We start from the raw sequence: 27,572 nt of genomic DNA on the forward strand, positions 1-27,572 counted from the left end.
TGAGATGGACAGGAAGCTCTACCACTTGATTGCTACAAGTTTTAGCCTGAAGCTAAAGCATTATATTTGCATTACATATGCCTCAAGAGTACTTAAGCAGCAATGCATTTTATTTTGCTTTTTGCCTTAAGCTAAGTGAATTGAATCTCAAAGCAGTGAAACAGTACCCACTTAATACAAGAATATACTGTGTTTATCTGACATAATACTCCCATGGTCATTCAGTAAGTGAAAGACATAGGAACCTCTGCTATGTTCTCTTCAGTAAGTAAGAGCAACTTGATTGGCAGAAACATCTTCAAATTACTTTTTAATTTTTCATTAAGAGATTTTTACCTAGGCTTTTCCCCACAGCAAGCCTTTACTAAGTTCTGTTAAGTACTCTGAATGACATTTATAAAGCAAGGCTGGCCAAGAGACAAGAACCCAATTTTGTGACAAAGGGAAGCACTCAGACTTTGTCTTCCTTCTACATTAAAAAGAAAGAAATGCTTTTGCGCATAAATAAAAAGCAGCAACGCACTTATCTGGGAGAATGGAGTTCAAGTAACTATTCCAAATCAAATCAACTCCAATGTTAGCATCCTATATGGACAGGCAAATGCTCTACATACTGAGCAACCAGCTACTCAGAATTCTCTGAAGGTCAAAAAAAGCCTCACACCAAAGCAAAAAATCTTCTCTGAAACATGTCATAAGTATATGCTTTGAGACACTCTTCCAAGAAGCAGACACTGTTCAGTAAATGTTAAGAGGTAAAGCACACAAAACCCTCCCTAAATCCAATCCACCTTGGTTCACTGCATTCAAAGAGCAGGGTAACATTCAGTTCTGAAGGTTATCAAATTTGAACTTTGGAAAACTTGTATCAATTCTGAAGCAAAAGAAACCACTGCCCAGCCAGGATAATCATGATCTAAGTGCATCAAGAAACTGCAATTATATTAAGACTTGCAGTCACAGTCTACATCCAAAAAACCTCTCTCTTTTTAACATTTGTGAGATTTTAAAGTCTCAGCATATCTCTCTATTGCACAGGCATAGTAAGAACAGTGGGAAAAAGCCAGTGCACTTTCCTAGCATCACTGTAAAATCTAGGTTCCTATTCCTCAGGAGGAACAAAATATATCCTTCCTTCCTTCCTCCTCTTTAATTTTCAATCATCATTAAATACCTAACAGCTGCAGACTTCACTCATCCTATTAAAAACACCTGTTCTAACAGCCTCTCTATTTTACCAAGCTCATCCAATTGACACTGTAGAAAATAATACGTCCAATACAAAGACAACAGGCAGAATAACAAACAGTCAGGAAAACCCTACGTAATTAGGAAAGCAAGGAAAATAGCAAACTTCAAACAGCATCCAATGGTTAGCAAGGAATGAAATGGTTTTCATGCTGCTGTCAATATTTGCAATTCATGGTGTTTCTATGATGACAGAACATTTGGCTGTCTCTGAATTCCCAAGAGACAGTGGCACACGGACAAGGCACGTTTAGCACAATTTTCTAAGTTCATCTCTCATGGACTCACAGAAAGGCTGAGGCTGGAAGGCATCCCTGGAAGTGCCCTTGTCCCCCTCGCTCAAGAAGCAGCATCTTGAGCCAGGTGCCCAGGAGCATATCCAGATGGCTTTTGAGCTTCTCTAGGTCCCTGCGAACTTGTACACAAGAAGTACAAGCACAGACAGTACATAGATTCTCAATTACTTTTCTCTATTGTTATTTACAATTTGATCATGACAATAAAGCTGCACTGATGGAAACAACTAAGGACATACAAGTTATTCTCTAAACAGAGTCTAGTATTCAGAAATTACAAAACTTAAAGCAACTGCTTGCTGGCTTTGATTCCAGGTAAATTTATTTTTAATCTAGAAGGCAGACGGAGGACCTACTTTTCCGTAAAAATTTCCAGTCACAACAAATTTGCCATGCTCCATGACTGTGACTACAGTTCAACTTAATCACACAGGTGGAAGGACTCCAAAGAGGCTATTTAATGTCTGCATCAAGAATAGTAATCTCATCCTCTTCACCAAATGCACATTCTGCTCCATGTTAGTTTTTCTTTTGAAGCAGTACATTCACATCCTTACCTATATGCCCTAAGTGATTCCCCTATTAAAAAAAAATGCTAAAAATGAAATAAAGCAGCTTCCTTATAGAAAAAGTTGTATTTACAGTTTTATTTAGCAGAGTTAAGGAGCAAACAATTTTAACACTGTTGTGAAAAGTGTTTTTACCCAAATTGCTAAGATCTAATAAGTTATTGAACAGAAATACCAGGTGTAAGGCAATGATCCTGACCAGCCATTAGAGATCACCATATCCCAAAGAGCAGAGCTGATAAAGGTGGTAGAAAATTTAGACTGATGGACCCAATTCCCAGAAATTAAGACAGAGATGATAAAAATAGGGTTCCACTCTTGAGTATATCTTTAAGATCTGCAGATGAAGGAATTTCTAAAGCACGCAAAATGTACAGACAATTCCTGTTTTCAAGGGAACATTCAGTGCTTTGAATCCAAGAATGCTATGTCCATACATAGGTGTCAGTACATGACTATGGCAACACATAGATGGTAAGGATCAGAAATAGGATTAGAATTTTTTCCATTCCATGTCATCAGGAGGATTTACTTCTACCTTCCTTTTACCAACATCAGACCAGTTGGTGCTCAGAACTGTGCCACCAGACTCCATCTGCAATATGAGAGAGAGTTTGTTTAGTTTACTGCAAATTCAAGTAATACAAAAGCCACACTTCCTACAGCAAACTTGAAAGAGTAGTGATTACACAGAAATTGTGCACCTATGAAATAAAATTTAACAGAGCCAACATTCCATAATCTCCAGCCCAACAGTACTTTTATCACTACTGGACACACTGAGATGCTGCTTCATTAACAAGAAGCTTTTAAAGGGTCAGTCATATCTTTGTCTGCAAATTAAACTAGATTCAAGCAATCAAGAAGAATTTGATCCTTTCACCCCTGGCAAGTCTTCAAGCTTTGTATGAGCCAAACCTCTACTTCCTTTGATAACACTTTGAGTGAAATGAAGAGACCAGTGACAAAGCACAAGATTGGACTGAAAAAGTCACATTCACTACTGTACATCTCTGTAGCTTTCAGTGACAGTAATTGTACCAGTATCTCCAACAGAACCATGGCCAAAATGCATTCATTTATAGGCCCAAAATATGGGTAACAGAGGCTTTTCCCAACATATGCAAAATTTACTAAATCATATCAGTGTGCAAAAGTCACACATTTCTTCAGAGAAAAGAATGAAGACTTACGAATGATTTGTTCATGGCACGTTTTACTTCATCTGTACCATCTGAATAGATCTGCTGGAAAAGTTTATTTAAAGCAGCATCTCCTTCTAACTTCTCATTTTTCTCCTCTTCTTTGATTTCAACTACCAGTTTGTCCCAGTTCCTTGTATAGTGAGACGATGATGGGTATAAGTGCTGGGTATCTGAAAAGAGAAGTGTTAGTTAACTAAGCATTTTCTCACGACTTTGAGAGTGGCAGAGAACACAGACACATGTACCTGATGAATCAGAGATGATAATGGGACATGAAAATGCAAATGGACTTCTCTGAACTGATATAAGCATTAAACTACCAAAAAAAGAAAAAGGAGACTAAGAAATGCAGGAGTTTATTTTTAAGTAAACAGTTATATAATTTTGTTATCCAACACACACAAAAAAAGCTGGCCAAGAGCAGCACAGATAATGTAAACCAAAATGAGGCAACAGACATTGGCTAACAGAAAAAAAAAACCAGCAGCCTAGAGCCATATAATAAGTTGAGCTAAATTAAAAAAAAAAATCTGAAATCAATAAATCAGGGAATTCAAACTCTGTTGAAGATAGAATATCTTATCTGTATAGAATAGCTTATCTGTATTGAAAAATTGCAATGAATTAGTTTCCAAGAGAAATCCAATACTTAAGGAAATGATAATTATTTGAAGCAACAGGTGACATAACATAACAGCTGCTGTCCTGGGTCTGGCCAGAACAGAGTTAATTTTTTTGCAGGAGTGGTGAGGGGTGGGGCCTGAAGCTCTGTGGGAATGGCCAGGAAGATACACCAGGGCAGATCATTGCTCAGATGAGACTAAGGGACTCTGCCATCCCAGAAGAATGGCAGGGCTTCCAGTCAAGAAAAAGGTGTGAGGAGGGGGAAGCCATCCATCATCAGGTCATGGTCACCCAGGGCCCACTGGAGCATTTTGCATGTAAATCACTCTCTCTTTTGTAACCTTTTGTTATTAATGATGTTGCTGTTACTGCTTGTTTTCTAATTTAATTGCCCTTTCCAGTAAATAGTTTTTATCTCAACCCTTCACCTACAATGCCTCCAATTCCCAACTCCATCCCACTGCAGTGAGAAAGAGGAGGGGAAAGGAGAGTGAGATCATGACAGTGTCCTTTGTGAGAGTCCCAGTGGGGCACCGAATTGGGAGGTACCATTCCTAAACCACAACAGACACACTTAAAAACATACAGAACTGCAAAACAGGGACCCGAACAGATAAGCAGAATTAATGACAAGCATATACCTTTACCATTCATCAGATTAACAGAAGTTATGACTAAATTTAATACCCATGTTTCACTAGTGGCTTGCAGACTTTCTGTCAATTCTTGGCAGTGAAAACAAGACTATTAGGCTTTTAACTGCAAATATGAAGCTGTGATTTTATAAACAACAATGCAAAATTATTATTAATAACTGTAACTCACTCAATACAAATAAACCATTTAATACTTAATAGTTAGAGAACAAACCTGGTGTAAATTGCTTTAACTTAGGAGAATCTCCCTGGCCCTCCAGCTTCTCCCATCTTACAGCCTCTGGCTTCTTCATTTTTATCTCAACCTACAAAAACACAAGACAAATGAATCCAGATGCAAACACATCTGCCAAGCTGCTCCAAAGTAGTTGGATCCTGTAGCTGTAAGAAAATATATACATTTGGTTTTAGAAACACAGCCTCTAATACGAAGCCTGTATCACAGTCAAATTTACCTACCTTACAAGACAAAGTTACTTGAGTTCAAGTAAGACATCAAGTAAGCTCCCATGTGCCTGTGCAGCTTTTGTACTAGACTTCTATCCTTTTGTTTAGGACTACTTAACTTTATTTTGCTTACTATTCATTTGATTCTTTTTGTAAATTAAGGCATCCCAAATGTAATGATCAGTCCCAATGTCTCTATATTGCCAGGCTCCAAGGTATGCCTTTCAAGCATCCCTTTCTTGGCAGTCAGCTCTAGTAAGTAGCAGTTTTGAAAGAATACAAAATCCAACTTTATCGAAGTTTACATTTCATTTACCAAAAAATTCCATGTTTGAAATTCCATGTTTGATGTGTAGTACACAAACCAGAGAAACACCCTGGGACTATGCAGATCTTCCCACTGGAGAAATTCAGAAGCTGTATTCATTTGGTTCAATGAACAAACACTGCTATGGAGAAAATCGTTGAGTATTCATCGACAAAACTGGCAATTAAAAATGGATGTGGTTGCAATTATCATAGGAGAAACAAAATTAAGTGAAGTATGTCATGCCCTATTCACAACTTCACATGGTCTCTTTAGACAACCATACTGAAATGTTTTTTTCATAATTAACATTCTCATTTGGTTACAAAGTTGCAAAACAATGTCTGCAAAACAACGACTCTCTAATGTCACTCCAATTCACTTAAGGAGATGTCACAAAGTTCATCTGATGCTATTAATCAACTGAAATCAGTGCTTGCTAAACTTCAGTGCTTCTTTATTTGTGAACAGCTCAGCAGAAGCAAGTTCTTAGTTTTACCTGCAGCCACTACAACCTGGGGATCCCTGCAGACCCAAGAACAAAGGCACCACTGTAGAAGCTAACCTTAGATTCAAACAGCAAGCTCAATGCACAGCATTATGTTGATCTGAAATTTGAACTTTATTTAATCAATTGTTCAAATCAATCACTGGTAAGCAATAGAGTGATCTATCTTACCAAAATAGAAAAAATTAGCTCAATGAAGTTGCAATGCTTCCATGTTTGCAATCAGGATGAATTTTAAGAAACAGAATATTCAGTTATGAATGTTTCTTTTTATTATTTATCCCTCAGGAAGCTACAAATTCCCAAGTTTAAATACTTATTTGCCACCAATAACATGTACTGAGAGAACAAAAAGTTTAAGATAAGAGGCATGAAATGTCCTTCAAGGCAGGGGACAGCTTCAGTAAATTTTTAAGTCCAACACACACATGTATTTGATTTCTCACTCTCTGCATCTATTGGATTTTTTCAATATTTTCAGCCACTTTACAAGTCACAAATTAGGCATTAGACTATCCATTTTTAAAATAACATCACAGAACCAAAAATAGCCAAATAAAATCAAAATGTCCTTACTCTGGATGACCAACGTATCATCCCTAAAAAAGGCGTGTATTCCAGAGTTTAATATCACAATCTGTATGGATGCAGAGACTTCTGTTAAACAATGCAGAATAATTATTCTTCAGTAAAATAAAAGAAGTCAGTAAAGCTACCTCCACTGGACTCTTAAAAAGATTTTGAAAACTGCAACCCTAAAGTTCATTTTTTAGCACCTACACTCATAAATCTAATGCTCTGTGGTTAGCTTAAGGAAGCAAAAAAGATTTTAATGTCTACATATAAGACAGTCAAGTAGTTCCACAAGTGGCAGAATTAGCAGTTTTTTTCCCCAGCGAATTTGGATCTCCTGAGCCAAACATTTAAGTTAATTAGCTATTTACAAAGGAACTAATTAGTTACAAGAGAAACATGAGTATTAATTTAAAACTACTCTCCTCTGTTTCTTATATAAATTCTTCTCAACCTGAGGAGACTATTATCGATTGAGTTGTGCATTTCAGTTGAGGCTCCAACGTTAACATTCTATACTCTACTTATTAGTTCATTCCCCAGCATGTTTTAGGGGAATGGAAAAAAGGGAAAAACAGATGCTTGACACTGAAACTGCTCTACCCTATACTTCTTCAATTTCTCTGTTTAGGCTTTTCTTTCACTAACTCCTTGTGCCCTTCAGGCTTTCTACCAATACCTTCCACTATCTCAAACACAGATTATTTCATCCATACCAAGAGTGATCTCTAATGCAATATAATGCTTGATGTGAGCTACTAAACATGGACTTCTTTCTTCTCAGAATACAATCCTCCTCAACGAGGGCTATTGGCTAATTGTCCTTTGGCTATTCATCACAGTACTCTGCCCATGCACAAGAAGAAAATAAGGAAGAACTTTAGTTTTGCTACTCTGGTAATCCCCCTTCTTTTCTAATCTGCTAGCTCTTACATTTTGCTCTCTGAAACTGTCACTAAACCAGTACTGCATGATAAACATCCCTAGGGAGAAGCCAATGACACACACTAATTCCCAGTATAAGGTACAGATTTCTTAACTCTAAACCGTTTCAACCCTGCCAGGCTGGAAGTACACACAGAAGAACTGAGACAATGTATTTCTGACATGATTAAACTTCTACTCTGTCTACTACATCCACTTCAATTGAAGTTACTCATTAGCCGAAGTGGCAGGCAGGAGCAAAGCTAGGGAAATCATTAACTTCGTACTATACAACCACATTTTCCAAAAATATAAAGTTTAAAAGTTCTGCTTGTGAAGGCACATGTTTCTTCAGTTTGAGAGCTCTATTTGATCTCAGAAGGAACAACTTTGTGAGTCCCAATTACGTGCACAAATGGCAATAAATGCATTTTAATGAACGTTTTAGTACAGATACTGATAGCTATCACACAGAAAAGTACACATCAGCAGACATTTGTGTCATATCTAGCTTTCTCCTCTCCTTTGAAAAAAATTCACTTGGGCAAGAGAAATACATCAACACTTTGCCAACTACTTTGATTCAACATTTATATTTCATAAAACGTATGCCTGTGTGCCTCGTGCCAACTTTAGTATATAAGACAGGAAAATTTAACTGCAAATTAAATGCTCTGCATGCCACTTAAGGACAAGCTTAATTCCTCAGCTTCTCCTTTAGCTCAAGCCCTGCAGTCATCTGACCATCTTGGCAGCCCCAAAAGGACCTGCTTCACTATATCAGTGCCTTTCTTGCACTGGTACACCTACAATGGGGCACAGTATTCCAGACCTATAAAAAGTCCAAATGCAGATATAATACACTTACTCTTTAGAATCCCTTTGTTTTGGGTTCAAAGGGAGCAAAGCAAAAAGGAAAAGACACATGGAACTTTGAGAGTAATTAGTGCATTACTTGTTTGAAATATCATCTTGAAAGACACCTACCCCTCTGAGAAGAGGGTCAGATGAGATTTACCATCTAGAAGAAACACCACTGACAGTGACAGGACACAGGTCAATTTCTACTCAGAATTTTCTAGTCATAAAAATAATCAATTTTCTAAAACATACCAGAGATTAGGACACACTTGTTTGCAGCTTAATCTAAGTGCCAGCTATCAGGAAAGACACCACAGTTTATTCTCCAAAGCTGGTCTGAACCATTTCATTGATAGCATAAACATAAAACACTACCACCTTATTTTAAGATGACTGGCATAAAAGAGCATTTGATCTAGTTTTAGGAAATAATTCCTCCCCTTTGGTAAAGATCAACATAACATTTATTTTCTAGGTAGATACTCATTGTTAAAAGTGAAAACTCCGATGAACTTGATTTCACTTGAATTTACATTCTGGGACAGGCAGTGTCAGTCTAGCTGAGATACATTAAAAGGGGAAGAATTTTTAAAACTTTCACTCTAAAAGGAGATTCTGAAGCACACTGACAAACTTCAAGGGATTATTTTTTTTCCTAATTTCTACTGTGTTTTATATTTTACAGTCCATGATAAGGGGAAGTTCATTTACCACTGGCAAATTTCTGTCAATCTCCGATCAGGTGGATGAAAGAAACCAGAACTGGCAAAGCTTAAGCAACAGTCCAGCCATTAATTTTAAGACACACCAAAAATACTCTTTTCAATTCTAATGCTCTGCTGTATCAAACAAATGAAAAGAAGAACTCAGTGTTTCAAATCAACTACTTTGTTACTTATTGAACTACTGATCGCCTTAAATTGTAAATTTTAAGGGTTTAGAGTTGTCCTTTTGTGATCATCTCATGAATTCTGCACGATAAAATAGAAAAATCTTCTAAAAATGTAAGACTTATTTGAGTGTACCTCTAAGAGCACATAGACCTACAGTTTTGGTGCCCTAATGATTCAGCAACCTTTTATATATTGCTTGTAGTCTAAATTCCAAGATTTTTGGTCCTTAACTTTAAACAAAATATATTAAGATGAAAATAATTCTACAGTGTTATCATATACAAAAGATAATTAAGAAATTTATTCTACAGAGAGTATACTGCAAAGGAAGGGATTTATTTTGTTTCTTTGAAAAAGATTCAAGTTTCCTCTGAATGGTGTCACATAGCCAACACGAATTTTTTGAATTTTAGAGAAGCTAGCAACAGAGATAATTTTGGTATTCTAAAGGTATTTGTCACTTAATTCTCCATGTAAACCATCATTATTCCAATAGTTCTTGAGACAGATAAACCCCTTTATGGATCGTTTTCTTTTATGCACTTATATAAAGCATGGGCACTGATTTATATGTTTGTATAAAATAATAGTTCTTGGAGTATTACCATGTCTAAATCTGTCTCACATCCATCTTCATTCATATAGAAGGAAAAGAATAAAAATCAAACTTATTGTTAAGTAAGTCAATATCATGCCAATCATAGTGATGGTTTCTATCTGGTCTATCCTACTCCAACTAGCCCTGCCTAAAAGATGCAAGAAATTTCAGAAAATTATCCCTTAATCTTAAATATTAGTTTATAATTTACAGAAAATACTCAAGAATATACATGGGAGATAGCAATCTGCAAGAAACCCTCACAGGGAAAATAAGTACATGAGAGCAGCCAAGTCTGCATTCAAGTGCCTACAAGCAATTTAATGCACGTACTCTAAACAGGAAAGTACCTTTTAGGGATTGGACTGCAATGGTAAGACCCAACTTGAGTCAAAATAAATCTGTTCCTCTGTTTATCTATTTGTGTACATTTGCCTCTGAATAGAGACTCTGATGACAGTCCAAGAGTGTGTAAAACAGTTTCACTCTTTGCCTTTTCCCTTACATTCAGCAACAAGCATCGGTTCCAGTTAGTTTCACAGGGTATTTCAGCATTTGCAAAGCAAAATATTGGTTCAAGGAAAGAAACAACATTCCACTGATGCACACAACCATATTCTTGGCATGAAGCTGCAGGAGTGTGCTTCTACCTCAGACATCTCTATTAAGCAAAAATGTCAACTGTAAAAGAGGCTGAAGCTTTTTAACACCACCCTAGTTTGCAGCACAACTTTGATCTCTAACTAAAGGACAGTTCTAGGGTAAAGAAACCACCTTTTACCACTTGAAAAAGTAGCTCTACACTGCTGCAAGTCATGGCTTGCAAAAAGCCCAAGGCACTACAAACTGAAAACTCACAGTACTTGTCCTGTCTGTAGATAGGGGGAAAACCAGAAAGCCCTACCTCAAGTTTCCTTCAAGGTCAGAAGCACACAAGCTAAAAGCACACAGTCATCTTCACTCTCCTAAGTCTGAGGGGAAGAAAACTCCAAGCACCACGGAGAACTCATCAGGAGACCTAAAGAAACTGCTCATGTTACACAGGTTTCTAGGAGAACTTTGCAGAATGCTCCCCTGGAATCCCAAATACACTAACTAATACACTGAGCAGAAGAGGGGAAAGAGAGCGAGACTGATTCTGCATGTTTAATAACAGTAGAAATCCTTACACTATTTGTGCATTTCTACTTTTCTGACACATTTTCTGGACTGATACAGATTGATTAGTCTTTTCTTAAACCTATTTAGTCCCTCATTTAAATTTTTTATGCCTTTTTCCTTCTATGAAAGGAACATGATGACAGTATGCACATTGAGCCAGAGGGTAACTGCACCCAGGCAACTTGCAAGGAGCAAACGTGGTCCAGCCTTTACATTTTGGCTCCCTCTTCTGGAAAGAAGCAAAAAATCAAGCAGCACTACTAAAGGTGCCTTCCTCCTGTGAAATGCTGAATGCAAGTTTTCAGCTTCCATTTGTAAGACACAAATCTCAAATTTCTACACTGCTTTTAGGAGCAGCTGTTAGTTTTTGCTTGATCAGATTGCTACAGTCAGACACCTCTGACAGATGAGGAGCACAATCAATAACATCAATTGATCTAGTCATGATCAAGGGCTCAGTTCAGAGCTATTCAGTATTTTCTAACACAAACATTAACCTGAAGTCTTAGGCCATCAGCATTAAACCCTGAACAAGAAGCAACTCTAAGTAACTTGCCACTAAATGTGTGCAGGAACCATGATCAACTCAAAGCTGAATTTGCCAGCAGTATTATATATTGAACAACAAATATATTTTCTAATTAGGTTAAAAAGAAAAAAAAAAAAGGCTTCAAGTATGGCAATAATAGATACAGTCACTATTAAAGGCAGCATGTATCATCTGCAAAACTGCTGACAATTGGAGAATATAAAATACTAGAGGATGCATGAAGACAAATTTAAGATTTTATCTCAAAACTGGACTTCATCCACACATTATGCTGCTCTTGAGTTGGCATTGAGTATTTCACATCTTCTCGTACAGAGCTTGAAGTCAAAGTCTGCAGATGACAAACACTAATTTATTTCTGCTCTAACAGAAACTATTGAAACAGCTCAAAACATCTGCCTATGTTACCTCTGTAACACTTGCTAATTCTGTTTTTTTCCAAACAGACTTTGTATTTCAGAGCTTGACACAGCATGGATTGATAGAAAGGTGCAATTTTAATTTCCTTGCTGGGGAAGAAACAATCCTTACGTTAGCAACTGTATTTTTCACCACTGTCAACACTTGCTGAAAGAAACAATTCAGAGTGTCTGCTCTCTGCAATCACTTTAGAATTTGTAGTTCTGTAAATACAGTTAAGGCTTTATTCTGTTCCTGAATTTGCATCTTTACCTTCATGCCCTTCCATTTGTCAAGTGATGTTGAATTTCAAGCAGTATTGAGAAAACTCTCTACAGCTCCTCTTAGCTCCAAAAATACTCTCTGCCAGTTCTGTTGTTTCATGCTCTATTCATTGAATTTTTTCGTTGTACAAAGCACAACTGGACCCAAACTACCCACCACATAGCATGCTCTTACCTTCCACTCTTTTCTCATATATTTGCTTGTGTAAGTGAAAAAGAAAGGCCAGAGCCTTTGTTGCCAAGTGATGATTATATGATACTAGTGGCAATGTGGCTCACACATTCAAAGCAGCAGGACAAAATAAAGCAGTATGAATAAATAAAGTTATTCTCACCTGAAATTACTAATCCACAGGAATAGGTCTGTTTCTATCCTATGAAAACTCAACTTCTTTAGGAGTGCATAGTAACAAGTTCATGTCATTGGGAAGATAATGAGATTATGTCTTTCTTTCCAAGTCCCTCCAAAAGGACTCATGTAAATAGTACAAAATAATATGTGAATGGTTTGAGACGTTTAGATCAGTAAGATTAATTTACTCAAAGTACTATCTGCTTGTTTTCCATGCTGTTCATAAAAGCCAAGTATATACACAAAGCTAAGAAAACTGAATTTCTGGTAATCAAACACTAAGGTAATCAAACCTTAAAGTGCTTAATATTTTCTAAGGAAAATATTCTAAACCTGTAAAGAAGTCTTTGCATACTTAACATAGATCTGCATTTAATTTTTTTTTTATTTTATTTCCAGACTCCATCTGGTGGTCAGAACAAGAATCAGCTGGGACATGGTTTAAATTGTATTCCTTCACTATGCCCTCACAAACAGCTTTATACTACTCCTCTCTGCAAAAGTAAGGACATGCTGAAGCTCTGACTTCTGCAGTTAGAACACCTTCTGTGTTACCACTTACCCATTTTGTCTCAAAAATAGTGTCTCACAAGTATTTAGGAACAATAACATTTGAAAATAAATGCAAAATTTTGCATTCAGACAATGCCTGAACATAACTCGAGCTTTCACTCCAATTTTGGAACCTCAAAGTAAACCAGGCTGTAGACTACTAGAGATTATTTCAGAGAAAAGTCCAGGCTAGAGATGGCAGTGTGGGAAAGACAGTGCTCAGAGTTCATGTAAACACCTCCATAGAAAGTAATGGTAACCTCCAAGACAGAATTTAATATATAACACAAGCTAGGTAAGAACATGAAGAAAACAGGACCTCACAGTTACTCTTCCTGACAAGGTCTATCTTCATTCCACTCTAATTTATACAAATAGTAATATACTACCAGATTTTCTGCATACTTTGAGCCATGTAAGCTCTTACACTGTGGGGGCATAAGTAAAGTGCTCAATCACACAACCTGCCCAGGATTCTTTGTACAATGAGTGGAAAAACAAGACCAACTTTGTGTGGTAATCCTCTCATGCCATCCTTAAGTCCCTCTTCCATGAAATGATGCAAGAATTATTGTAAGTACCTTTCTGAGAACAGAACAGGTAAAATGGAACATGAGCACACAATTATGGAAAGAATTTCCGTAAGCTCTGCAGGACCACTGCTGAAATACAAAAGAAGCAACATCATATTCAAGCATTGGGGATTCAGGCATGGCTCTATGGACAAAGCATATGTCTGTCCATCTATTACACCAACAAGAAATGCTATGCCACTGTGTCTTATTTTTCTATACTTGTAATAAAAAAGCAGCAAAATGCTGGGACAGAAGCATTCTCTCACATCATGCCATTTTCCAGTGTCTCCAGGCATGTACTATTCCAAGAGCAGCATGGAATAACATGGAATATGCTCTCATGAAAAGCCATGAACAGTTAACTGCATGGTTAACCTTTACCAGTGAGAAACCATGAAAGGGTAGAGAACAATTTCACTGAAATCTTCCAAGTCTGACTTTTCTCTTGGGCACACAAAGATAATGATGCTTTACCAAGCAAGGCTCCTGAAAGTTTTGTAAATGGGTGTTCATGCTTTCCTAACACCTGAATTTTAATAGTGATGATCAGTCTTCTTTCTCTAGCAACAAGTGAAAGAATCCTCAACATAACTCTGTCACTTACACTTCAATAAGCACCATCATATTTCTGATATTTGCATGAGTTTAGAAAGCCTCCCACCAGCTGAAAGGCACCTCAAAGAAAGAAAAAGCATTTCTGTATGAAAAGCAAGACTGTTGCAAAGAGACAAGACAATAGAATAGAAACATTTTCAGGACTGCAACAGTCTTACACTTTAAGAAGCTTACCTTTGTCGAAAGCACTTTAAACGTACTTTGCTCCGGCACTATAGAATGAAGAAGATCAAGCTTTAAGTTGAAGTCTTCACCTGATGGAAGTCTCACTGACGCATTCATCTGTTGAAAGTTAAAAACACTCTCTGGTCATTTTCGACAGCAGCTCCATTTTCAAATAAAGGACAGTCATTTCACACAGAGATTAAGTGATTAAATCAATATCATTTCAGACCATGCCATTACACTACAGAATTAATGGACAAGATGTTTCTAAGATACACAAGAAAACAAACAAAAGATTTCAGTTCTTGCTACATGTACTCAAAAACCCTACTATCTATTCAGCTTGATCTGAAGTCTTTAGGGAAGGAATTACGCAACAAATGGAGTATCAACACATTAATAATGGAACATGAAAATAATCTGCAGCTTCTCCTCTAATACAAGCAAACTACAGAGCAAGTGCTCAGACTATTTTAACAACCCAAAACAGATAATAATAACCAAGTACGTCTGGTATTTCATGAAGTTGAGAATATTGGTAGATAATTAAAGAGATGACTGTACTTCCTTAAAATACATATTTTGCTGCCACAGATTTAGTGGTGCCAAAAGGAAGAAAAATCCACCCACCAATATTCTAGGACAATATAATTGTCCTAGAGCAAAATATTACTCATTCATACCTATTTTGAGAATACCTTGTTTCTGCCCAGTCCTGTTCCAGTTGCATGTATAGTCTAATGTTTAAATCCAGATCACTTCTTCCCCCACCCCTCCACAGAGGCACCTGAAACCCAGATGTTCCCTTGCAGCATGCACACCTCATACTGCTTGTTCTAAGTCCTACGGACACTGCTGTGGCCACCGATCCCAAATCACCTGACTGGGCATACACTCCTGTGCAGCACAACAGTATAGAAGAGAAGCTCAGGCACAACAGCTCCCACCCCATTCTTTTCATGCTACTGCAGCATATCATGTTCACTGGCTGGAGTACTGCATCTCAGGGAATTTAGGGATGAGTATCAATAACCAATAGAAATCACCTTTCTCTCCAAAAACTGTACACTGACATCATCCTTCTGAGCGTTCTTGATCATTATGGTCACAATTACTTGAGACTCTGTTTGGTACCAGTCATATCTTTAAAAAAAGAAAAGAAGAAGGAACAATTTTTTTTTATTATCACACACCATATAAAATTCAATCAATTTCTTAAATTATTCACTTTTTAGTTCAGAATATTATGTCTCAAAGACATTATCTATAGCAGGCACAATGGAACAGGCCTTGAATTAAGCTCAGCATGAGAATGAAAAAACAGAAGCCAGCATGCTGATGCTATTCCACTCTCTCCTTGTTAGGTTTAACCACCTGAAAGTCTGCCATTCAGTCTGAACAAAAGTGATGGCACTGAGAAACACTTCACTTGGACTACCACATTTCTAAATTTACCCCAAAAAACCTATTACACCCTGCTTCTCCAATCCCCAAGACAAAGAGCAAATATATTAATTACTTTAAATTTCACAGTAAAGCTGAAGTCAACTTACTTGATCTTTGGTGGCAGGGGCTGCTGCTGTGTATTCTAATCCAAGCACATTCAATTGGAAAGAAAGTTACATCAGTGTAAGTGAAAATACACCATGAAGTGCTTTTCAAGGCACAAATAATTTTCACCAATTGCTCCCCTCTTCTTGATTCCAACTGCTCCCCTTCCTTGATCTACATGTGAACATTAACTTACAGGTAAAACTCTTCAGTTTAGTAATTTATAGCAGATTACAAATTAAAAAGTTTCAATTCATGTTAAATATGTCAGTCTGTAACCTGAATATATTTTATAAATAGCAATTAAGCTCAAGTTAAACTCATTTCTTCCTGGATAAGACATATACCAGGAAAACATTCAGTGACTACGCTGCTAATAAATCATGAAGAAAACCTGAAACAGGTCTGAGAACTCAAGGTTTAACTTTTAAACATAAAATCCTTCTAAATCTAAGATGCCTTTACATACTATCACCATGCTTCCAATACATTTTTCTCCTCTACCCCATTCTTAAAATGTAAAAAATTTAGGTAACTATTAAAAAGTGAGCAGAACATCCAAAGCAAAGCCTTTTTTTTTTCCCAAGGGAAAAAAAAAATCCAGAAGGAGAGGTCAATTTCAACACTTCCTATGAAGACTTTCAATTAAAAAAATCCAAATCTGAAAGTTGAGCAGCTTATAACAGAAAAAATGACAACACAATTAACCACAACAGATCGATTTGTAAATTAGGCTGCAGACTGTGATCTAGGAAGTTAAATTTTACCTCAATGAATGCACAGCAATTGCCAGATTTGTTAAACATTCCTAAGAGTTTTCAGGATTCCAATTTTGCAGCCTTGGTCTCAAAAGCACTTATGTTTAGAAGAAAAGCTAAATACTTCAGAATTGCATATAATATGAAAGTTTCTTTTTAAAGTTTGGAAGTGAAGCCACTGATGCAGTAAATATACTGTAGCATAACAAAAAAGTCAAAACAGTAAACATACTAAGGAAAACATCTTACCAAATCAGTCTGTGATGCTGAAAAAAAAAAAAAAAAGCATTTTCAGAAAAAGACATACTGAACTTACAAGGCACAATCATACCCTAACTTGTTTCAGTTACTCCAGACATCCTGCACTCACTCTAGTCTCAACAGCAGAGGAGGTAAAAACATGTCAGTTCTACCTCTAGTATTTTACTTTCACGACACTCTACTTTTTAGTCAGACTTCAATCAGCAACTTGTGCAAACCAACAACTCTAGCATAAAGCATGCTCTGATTAACTGAATCAACAATCTTTCCACTACATTCCCTTGCTTACCTGAAACTGATACAGGCCTTTTTTAATGAAAACAACATCACAGGAAACAAAAGTTTTAAAAATAATAATTTTCTGGAAGTCTGCACTAGGTTTATTATCCATCCATCCCCAGGAATAGCACAAACTGTCATCACATTTTTATCTCATGCTAGGGAAACTCCACTGGGGAATGAAATGGAAATTTGGCAGAGAAATTCACTCAGATGACCATAAATATACTGTATCTAAACTTGCATCTAAACTATAGCTCATTATCCCCTCTTCTAAGTATTTTTTCTAAGATATTTCAGATTAAATATGTTTGAAAAGAAAGAAACTTTCCCCTTGCTTCTTTATAATGCAGACTAACAAAAAAAAGAAAAAAAAAAGAAAAATATTAACAACTGCAATGAAGAAATCAGTTACTGCTTTGCTGGCTGGTTTGTTGCTTTGTTTTGCTGGTGTATCAGGGAATTAATAAAATGGTTCAATAAAGACAAAACAGTGAATATTCAGTATAAAACAGGAGAATTGATATTTATATTCACAAAATATAAATACAACATTAAAGAAAAAGGTATACTATAATCTCTTTCAGAAGAAATTGTCACCCAAAGTAACTCTTCACAAAAAAAGACCATGCATGCCAATCACATATCTAATTCCTCCAAATAAAATTAAACCTAGCAAAAAATGTCTCACAAAGCAGAAATCTGCTTGTCCCTATAGAACACAAAAGGGCTCTCCTCTATTTGGTTTTAGTCAACACATTGACACAAACATATTCTACAGTTCCATTCTCCAGAGTGCAGAACAGAGAGGAGGGCAAGTCACAACAGGCAGAGGAAAAAACTACACAAGTTATTTTGCTTTCTTTCATCAAAATCCCCCTTAAGCTCTGTGGATGAGTTAATTCTCAGGGCTGTCTGACTATAGGAAGATATGAAAGGAAACTATACTCAAACACAGTGACTACCATGGGTAAGTCACCAAAACAGCCATTAGTACCTATGGTACTTCCACACAGAACCAAGAAGTAAAATCTCCAAATTTCTCTCTTTCCAACTTCACTGCCTGCAAGACTTGAAAACTTATTTTGATGTAGGCTTTAGGTAGCAAGCTGACACATACTTCTACAATTAAAGTTAGTTCACTGTTGTGTATGAAAATAAGTTAAAATTAATCCCGCTAGTCTGATCTTTAAATAGGCACTCTCCTGGCACACTTAATTATTACACTAAAAACCCAATATAAATGTTCCTATAAACCTGAATGAAGCATACATGTGCTAAGGGTGTTTACTCCAAGAAAAATATTACTTCTAAAAGAGAAAAGACAAATAATTTTGTTTTAAATAAGAGTAAAGCAGCGAATCTTGGAAAAAAACACACAGCTTCCAAACACAAGGCACATCAAATCCCTCGCTAAGTAAACATGTTTTTTCTTACCATTTAGTGTTTCTTCACATCTTTTAATCCAAATAGTAAAGGTATCATCTACATCTAGAAGAGACCAAACACAGTAATATTAAAACTCTTCAAGCATGACATGTATCGTATGAAGAAAAAGGCCTCTCAGTTCCCAGCTGGAATAAAACCATCCCAAACTTGGATCAATTTGCTAAAAAAGGGGTTACTTCCTATTACCTTCTTGTAAGCTCTGTCATTCCACTTAGGCTTTATGTATTTTTATACAACTCTACTATGTGTTATACTTAATTAAATTCTAATTAATTTGCAGGAGATTAGATTTTGTCTAACAGACACAAATACGTTATTGCTTTCCAATCTGTTCAACCCCTATGTAAATGTTTAGAAAACAAGAAGTACAGTTTTACACATTTTTCTTTAAATTACTTTTTCAAACAGAGAAATGTCAGGAGAGACAGTCTTGTGGGTGGACAATCCAAAGTTGTGTAACTTTTGACAAATATCAAATACTCTCTCCTGGAAGCAAGCCTCCCAGATAGAAATTAAATCACTGGAAATAGCTAAAAAGATGATAGTGTCACAACAGAGCAATTATCTTATTTCAACAATATTCCCAAAAATTCTTTGACAGTTAAGAAAGTAAAGAAGTGGCAACAATACTGACCAACTACTAAGAAGAGCTGAACCTTTTCTTATTTTACAAGTGAATTAATGCTGTTAACTATGAGGCAAAGGACACAAAGAAGCTTGACAAGAGTTCCCAGCAGACACACACCTAACACCAAGTCTGACTCTACTGCAGCTATACCATGTACCCCAATCCTCCAAATATAAAATGCACATAAATTCTGAGGTGCACCTCAGGTCATAAAATTGCTACCCTACTTCTCAAGCCATTTAATCTCCCCTTTTCTTCTGCCATCTGACCAGACATCTTAAGAGTTACCTAAAATTTTTACTAAAAGAATGAGCAAACCCTGAAGCAGGCCTCCCAAAGAGACTGTGGAATCTACAGTCTCGGAAATACATGGAAAACAACAGCAAAAAGTCCCAAACAAACTCATGGAAGTTCAAAATTAATATTACTTTTGGTCAGAGCATAGAATTATATGAACACCAGAGCTCCCATGAAACCTAAATTAATTAATATTTTCAAAACTTAGCACCATAACCTAAAGATTTCCAAGTTTTTCAGCCTAAGCAAAGTATCCACTGATCCAGTCTCCCTCATCAGCAGGTAAGGAATTCTCTTTTTAACCATGTCCTATGACTAGACTGCTATGCAATACAAACCAAAAAAGAAAACTCTGGAGTAAACTTCCCTATTTTCCAAGTTTACACTCTTTCTCGGCATCCTGGCCCATTTTCTAATATGAAGCAAATGATTTTTTTCCTCTAAAATTTTATTATCCTTCCAGATAACTCATTTCTATGAATAACTACAGCTCAGAAAACTTCCTGGGTTTTCACTTACTAAAAATCTACTAGCACTTAGAACACAAGAAAAGTAAATTTCTTTAAAAAGTTGTCACATTCCACCTTTACTAAACTCATTCAGTGGTTGCAGCAAAAAAACCCCAAGAAAATATGAGAATAATTCTCTTAAACTCACATAGCCCACTGAAGAGTACCAGATTACACTCATTCTCTTCAAGTAAGGCAATAGGAACTGCAAAAATCTGCATGCATAGTACGGCTGAACAAAAGGAGTATTGCTTTCTAAAGTTATTTAGTAAAATAAGGAAACATTGTACATTCCAGAGCCCATCACATCAAGTCCTACTTCAATATCCTTGTAGGTGGGTAATGGGAGGGTTGCTGTGGTACCCTGGGCCTGTCAGTCCCACCAGTGGTAAGTACAAGAGGGAAGCTCATCCTTGTCAGCATTCCAGATTGAGATTTAAAGCAGCCCTTACATTAGTGAAGAACAGAAATGCGTATCCATGTACTTCTGCCCACTTTTGTGGCAAAGAAACCAGCTTTGCCAGCAAAGCACCACAGCAATTCTTACCAAGGCAGCAACAGATGAAGTCTCTCCATCACCTGCTTAGAGTATGTTGCAAATTTTCCCTCTGTGCTTTGTTCATTTGGCATTAGCTGCGCTTAACTGGAAGTTAATTGTGTTACCAAAATGCCTATGCTCACAATTGTTTTCACCCGGGATCCATGAAACGTTCCACAAAGGTAAATTGTTACTGACACAAACTTGACAGCAAATTAGGCAATATATGAAAGAGAATCAACTAAGTTTGTAATTTTAAAAAGGCCTTCAGGAGACTCCTCATCTCACAGCAGGCTACAGAATTTTGAAATGAGATAGAGGAAGCACAGCAGAAAGTATCTCCAGATAAGAGAGCAATCAGGAAGTGCCAGGAAGCTTCAGAAACTCTTCAAATGAGTAAGCAGCCAAACAGCAGCAAATTAAATTCAAGAAGGTAGAAATGAAGCAATTCAACACAGGAAAATGTGCTGTATTTAGCCAAGAGAACCCTGGTATTCATTGACTTATCTAAAAAGATAACTGTAACTCTGTGTTGTACTCCACGACATATAAAGAATGTGAGGTTATCCATGCACATGAAAAACCTCAAATTGATACTGGTTGCCTGGGGTGGAACAAGAATACAAAAAATAAAGATTAGTCATTCAATTAAATTCAGCAGTGATGAGCTTGGAGATACACAAAAAGTTACCTACCAAGAAAGGGAAGCATTGTAGGTCAGTGGAAGGAATCTCCTCCTCTCACAGAAAGTTACTAAATAGAGAACTTGACAAGACTGTAAAGACAAACCTGTCTCTAGTGCAAAATTCACAGAGATCACCTCGTTATCCAAACTATCAATAAAGAAAGAGCTTAATGAAATTTCTTATTTTCAACTCCTTTTCCAGGGCAGCCTAAACTGACAGCTGTGAGTTGCTGCAGTTTAATCACATCCCCTTTCTACCACTGGCTCAACACTGCTTTGCCATTTCACTTTGGATTGCTTCAGCATTCAGACACTTTGTTGGGCCACTTCAACACATTCATCCAGGAAGAAAGACTTTTAAATTAGTAGTTTTCTGCAGACTTCATGCACTGACAGAAGAGGCTAAACAAGCACAAGAGTATTAAAGAGCATGACCACCTGGCATCAAGCACAAACTACATGAAATTCCACTTTTAAATCAGAGGATTAGATCATTTTTTTGGGAGATGCAAAGTAATTAAATTTTTGCTAAGCCTATGTGTCCCAGCCACTGCTATTATGGATAAGACAACACACTGGAAAGATCTGAGACTATGACAATTCTTATCAAATTAGCACACTTTGCATCACCTTCCAAGATGCCTTTTTTTACCATCTTTCCTTGCTGTTTGGAAGAGAGAAGGTGGTTTTACTTATAACAGGGGGATAGGAGAGAAAAGAAAGCTGTCACAACCATTTTGCAATGCTTTGTTTTGTGCTTTCCTATGTGGTCTACCAAATCTTTCTGGTTTAAAGTACTCTTTTCCTGCCTATTGAATAAAGTCCGGTTTTAAAAACATTCTAAGTGTTCCCAAACTATAAAGTGCCCAAGTCCAGCAGGAAAGCCAACACTGTAAGAAGAAAAACGATATATAATAAATATGCTTCTGCAATTAACTGAAATCCACTTTGTCAGTTTGAATACCCACCAAGTTGCACATTCTTTCTAAAGACTGAACTTACAAACTGCTTAAGAGGAAATTCCAGTTATATGTAAAGAGCCTGTTCTATTAAAAAAATTTTCTATGACACTCAACACTACAACATTGCTACTATTTATCTTCAAAACCTCCAGGAAGCAGGAAAACACTCCCTATTTTATGAAGAAAAAAAAAATCAGCTACTAATTGCTAAGAACTTCAGTACACGTTTACAAACAGTTTAACACTTTCATGCAGTGACTGCTCAAAGGTTCCCGAAAGTCAGATGGCTGATGTTAGGGACACAATACATTAGCCCTTAAATAAAAAATCTTTGGTCTTCATTTTAATCTAACACATTACCTATTATTTTAACACAAGGAGTACTGTATGCATAAGAAACTTTAATACTTACTGTCCAGCTTCTGTCCCTCTCTGAAAGACTCCAAAGCAGATGCATAGTTTTTGATATGATATTCACCTAACCTGCCATAAATAAAGAAAAACAGAAGAAAACACTGATTATCTTTTAGTGTAGTCCACATTCTATGGATAACAAGCTGCATTGGTTAAAATGACATGTAGGAATTTAAATTACAGAAAAAGCTGTGGTTTTGGAATTGTGAGAGTATTAAGATAATCACCCAAACTAAATGGCTTTATTATAAATGGGTTGCAAGCAGCATGGCTTTGAATTTATTCATCCTCAGTGTTGTAAAAAGCTTGCACAGAACCATATCCAAGCTCTAGTATTGACCTACAGACTACACAATATTCCTGAAGTACCATAAATGATACATACCCTTTTCTAAGGAGCGCTACAGCATTGTTGGGGTTGAGTTCTAGAGACTTCTTTGCATCTGCAACTGCATCTGTTGAAAATCAGTTTAAAGTTGAGAAACACAATATTATAAAAAGCAATGAATTGTCAAGTCTTTTAGTGAAATTTTTCTAGCATTCCTATGTTATCTTTCTTAGCTTGCACTCAAATCACACTGTTTGAATTAAGTCTAGCCACAACTGCCACACATTAATCTCTCACGGAGCTGCAGAGCTCTTATATAAGATGTAGCATGACTTTCATTTAGTGAAATCCTCTACTTAGATCTGAAGTTTGATTCTGTTTGTTTGGTTTTTACTAGGAAGAAAAATAAACCAGATCTTATTCAGTCAATCTTTCTCTCAGGCATTATTCACTCATCACATTCCTACCATGACAGGATTCAGTCACTACCAAGAACACAATGATGGAAGACACAATGCAAAAATCTTGAAATCTGCATAAGAAGCTTGCTTATAAAAAGCTGCCAAGGTAATACTAGACTGGAATCAAATAGAAAGCTGGGACTCTAGAAAACTCATTTCACTGAGAGTTTTGCTGTAACAAAACAATCTGAGAAAATGACAAGATTATGTACAAACACCAAAAAGAGCATATTAAGTTACAGATAACACTTTCTTTCATTACTGTTTCTGGCTTCAGATTGAAGACATCTCCTGTAAAACATGTGTTATGATACATTTGTAAAAGGATTCTTAGACTGAAGATGTTACCAGCATATTTCTGTAGAAGAATATGAGCATAAGCTCGTTGACAATAACATTCGGCATCATCTGGATTCTTTTCCAAAGCTGTTGTCAGTTCCTGTAAACACACATTAAAAAAAATGAAATGGTACTTCAGAAATCCTCATTAAAAAAAAAACCAAAAAAACCCCAGTATCAAACTCTGTCAACTAAGAGACATTTCAGAAGATAAAATCCTAACTGGCATTTCTGTTTACCTGTTGCTTAGTTCTCAAGCACAAAGCTAAACATCACAGCCTGAAGTACAAGGAACCTGCCAATTATACCAAATTCAAGCAGACTGTCTCTTACTGCAAAGGAAATGGGATTTCAAATGCTCTAAACAGGAAGTCTAACACAGATGATACTCTCTATTCCAAAAACCTTCCTACAATTTTCAGCATGCTTGTACACAGGTTTGCTGGATTTGAGAGAGAAGTGTAGTATTAGACATTTGGAAGTCAATGTACAGTATGTCAGAACAGCTGTACGGAGATAAGATACTATGAAATACCATATAACACATATTGTAGGCTGTAAGAGATTGTTTCAATTTATGCTGAGCACAAAAGCAGAATGAAAGACTTATGTAGCACAGGGCTCAGAGGAGGTATTATTGCACAATGGAAATAAGCATAAAGTAGTCCTTTGTTAAGGCAAACACTGGATATATGGATTGAAATAATAACACACTGCTCTCTCTAAGAAAATTTCATGACTTTGCATACAGAATAACATCACTGTGACTTGATGCATGCACCTGGAAAGAGCATCTCCAGTTCTCTCCTTATTGGTGAGAGTTCTTCCCTTTGCTAGAAGCCAGTCAGTCTTCCAAAAGTGACTACAATACATTGCTACAGTACAGTAACTCTGTTTGCTAAGCTGACTTTACTCAGACTTCCACCTGGAATCTAGCAAGCATGAATGCAGCTAAGATAAAAGCTTTAAACCTGCAGAAATATTTGTACAGCACAGTTGCCAAAACTCTGTCCCACCAAGACAGAGAAAAAAGAAGGGAAGGAGGACTTGCCTTAGTTCTAATTCAGACCAGTGTCTTTTTCTAACAGATGTCACATAAAGTGCTTATGCCACATAGACTTATGGGGCCAGAACAGCTTCTTCTAGCAGTGGCAGAAGCTTTTACTATATAAGATCCATACACCTCTATAGAGGTACAGCACATAAACGTTGGGGGTCTCTGAAGAAAGGGGCAGGCAGCAGACAACAGTAACTTAATCTAACTGCACCAGTGCCTTCCTGAACTTTAAAGTCATTTAAAAGCAGCTGTCATTATGGAAATACTCATGGCTACAGGTATTCCATATGGCTGGGACATGAGGCAACACACATATTAAATTGGTTCATATTATGCTGAGAGGTGAAATACTTGACATTCGAAACCAAGCAGGGTCTGACTCTGAACATCACAGGCACACCCAGGTGCAGAGGCACTGCTCTGACAGATCACCTCTGCCCCCAAACATTACCTGCTGTGATTTATGCTGATGACAGACGCACCGATAAGAGCCGGCAACACATGAATGGATCCTCCTACAAAACTAACCCTCACCTCAGGAAAGCAAAGCCAAGCCAAGCATTTCCAACATGTGAATCTTCTCTCTTTGTTTGTGTGCTTTTTATCAGCAAGTCACCACACCTCATTCAGGCACACACATGGAGCAAGAAACTCCTGTAAGCTATATGAAAAGCCAAGTAATGCTGGAGTAGCACTGTGAACTCCAGATTGTGGACATCAGCAACAGTTACTCAGAACAAGCTTAGACTTTGTCCTCACACTCAAGTATGTGCTTTCTGCATATTTTGACTCTAAAGGCCCTTACCATGTGACCAAATTGCAGATCTGTTTCTAAACACACTGTAAATTTGATAGTTTGCATGAATTAAAGGTGCCTTCTGTATCCACACAGCACCCTACATTTTCAACTTAAAATGAGAAGTCATTCATGAGTCCACAACTTTATAATTCAGACAGTATTAAAAGATGGATGATGATCTTTCAATTGCATCAGATCCACGTGCAGAAAGCCAAAGTACAACCTCCAGTAATTAAAGCAATCAAAATCCCATGGACAGCGCAGAAATGCCAGGCCAACTGGACAGAAGCCTAACCAGGCATAAAAACATTACACAGCACCATCTCTACAGAACTGTCCCTCAGATTAGAGATATTAAGCACAAGAACATAGAGACCCCACATTGGACCCTGCAAGCACAGTGCAGCACCTGGAGACCTGAGCCCCTAAATCAGCAAAATGCTACTCTGAGCTGTGGGACTTACCAGCTCAGAGACCACCAAGCACAGTCTGCCTACTCAATCCATGAATTTGAAAACAAGGCCTAACAACTGACACCAGTATTATTCAGGTATTAAATAATGCCTATAGAATGTGTTACATAATGTTCTGAAGCACTGAATGCACAAATAACTGAAATATAAGCTAAAAAGGAAAACAATTATGCTAATCCAGGAAAAAATATAAAAGCACATTCTGACAGTATTCCTTAATATTTCTGAAGACATTCTGGTGTCAGGGATTTTTGGTTTGTTTGCTGATGGGGTTTTTTTAAACACAAAATGTGAAACTTCTATATTTTTAGATCTTGAATTAATTTTATTATGCCATCTAGATTTGACTATTCCAAACAGGTTTTTAAATGTCATTTATCTTTTGAAAAACTTCTACAAGGTACAGCCTAAACCCCAAAGAACTGAAAATTTTAGCTTCACCATTTTCTTTGTGGAAAGATAATTTAGTATCATTTAAGGGTTCTACCACCCACTCTCTTCAAGCAGTACTAACCATTTAACATCCTCTCCCCTCTCAAGTAGTTAAATACTTATCCACCCTCCAGTTCTGTCTTCTCATCAACTGTCTGTTTTAAGTAAAAATAACCTTAGAAAACACGTTAAAACATATTAACTGATAAAGTCATAGAACAAGCCAGCTTGGAAGGGATCTCAAAGGATCATCTCATCTAGCCTTTCATGGGAACGCCTGCCTAGATGAGAGCATGTAGCAACTGGACAGCCTCCAGTGATGGGGACTCTACCACGTCCGTGGGGAGGGTACGTCAGCGAGTCATCTTTCTCACTACATTAAAATTATTTTCTGTAGAGATGAAAGTAAGATCGGTCGTGGTGCCCACAGAATAGAGAGATAAAGGAAAAAAAGAGACCAGGGCAGAATAAAAACTAAGCTGGAATACCTCCTTCAACAAGTTTGGGGGTTTTAGACGCACAAATCTTAACGGATTCAGTTATGTGAACTATCATCTACGGACACGGAAGAGAAAGTTGGCTTGTTCCGCTCCCCCCCACTCCCTCTGTGCCCCACAGGCAGCACTAGTACCGTGCCAGGTCTGCGCCGGGCTCCCCTGCAGCCCGACCTCACCTCACCGGGCTCCGGGGACCCCGCCCGGCCCTCACCTGCGCCGCCGCCCCCGGGTCCCGGTCCACGTCAGCGTCCGAGAACCTGCCGAGGAAACACAACGCCGTCAGCGGGCGGGCGGGCGGCGGGGCCGCGGGGAAGGCAGGGCCGGGGAGGGCGCTCACCGCGGCGGGGCCGCTCCCGGCGCCGCTCCCGCCCCCTCCTCCATGCCGGCCGTCGCCCCCGGGAAACTTCTGGAGCCGCCGAGGCGCCCGCGCCGCACGCACCGCGCCAGGCCGCGCCGCGCGAGGGCTGCCGGGAGCGGGGCGGCGCCGAGGCCC

At 37.6% G+C, this 27,572-nt stretch overlaps 1 protein-coding gene and 1 long non-coding RNA gene across 2 annotated transcripts; both read right to left on the reverse strand.

Annotated features, from left to right (window-relative positions):
- Positions 1 to 2,164: 2,164 nt before the first annotated feature.
- On the reverse strand, positions 2,165 to 27,572 carry SUGT1 (SGT1 homolog, MIS12 kinetochore complex assembly cochaperone). The gene is made up of 13 exons (XM_079301892.1): positions 27,417 to 27,572; positions 27,291 to 27,336; positions 23,831 to 23,921; positions 23,079 to 23,148; positions 22,692 to 22,762; positions 18,649 to 18,702; positions 16,921 to 16,937; positions 15,916 to 15,950; positions 15,409 to 15,505; positions 14,372 to 14,479; positions 4,813 to 4,903; positions 3,307 to 3,488; positions 2,165 to 2,708 (listed from the first exon to the last, which is right to left on the reverse strand). Exons 1-13 carry the CDS (start codon positions 27,458 to 27,460, stop codon positions 2,607 to 2,609), a joined length of 1,008 nt encoding a protein of 335 aa, XP_079158018.1. The 5' UTR covers positions 27,461 to 27,572; the 3' UTR covers positions 2,165 to 2,606.
- LOC306800127 lies at positions 6,076 to 13,218 on the reverse strand. The gene is made up of 2 exons (XR_013773763.1): positions 6,516 to 13,218; positions 6,076 to 6,307 (listed from the first exon to the last, which is right to left on the reverse strand). It is a non-coding gene; the product is annotated as an uncharacterized lncRNA (long non-coding RNA).

The sequence above is a fragment of the Erithacus rubecula genome, assembly GCF_903797595.1.
Source record: "Erithacus rubecula genome assembly, chromosome: 1".
In the NCBI taxonomy this organism is placed as follows: Eukaryota; Metazoa; Chordata; class Aves; order Passeriformes; family Muscicapidae; genus Erithacus; species Erithacus rubecula.

Excerpts from the sequence above, each read along its gene's own strand:
- SUGT1 (XM_079301892.1), bottom strand. The coding sequence starts at position 27,460 with ATGGAGGAGGGGGCGGGAGCGGCGCCGGGAGCGGCCCCGCCGCG. Across the intron at positions 23,149-23,830 it reads TCTTCTACAGAAATATGCTG|ATGCAGTTGCAGATGCAAAG; the intron begins GTAACATCTTCA and ends GATTTTCAACAG. Across the intron at positions 3,489-4,812 it reads GTTAAAGCAATTTACACCAG|ATACCCAGCACTTATACCCA; the intron begins GTTTGTTCTCTA and ends TTCTCTTTTCAG.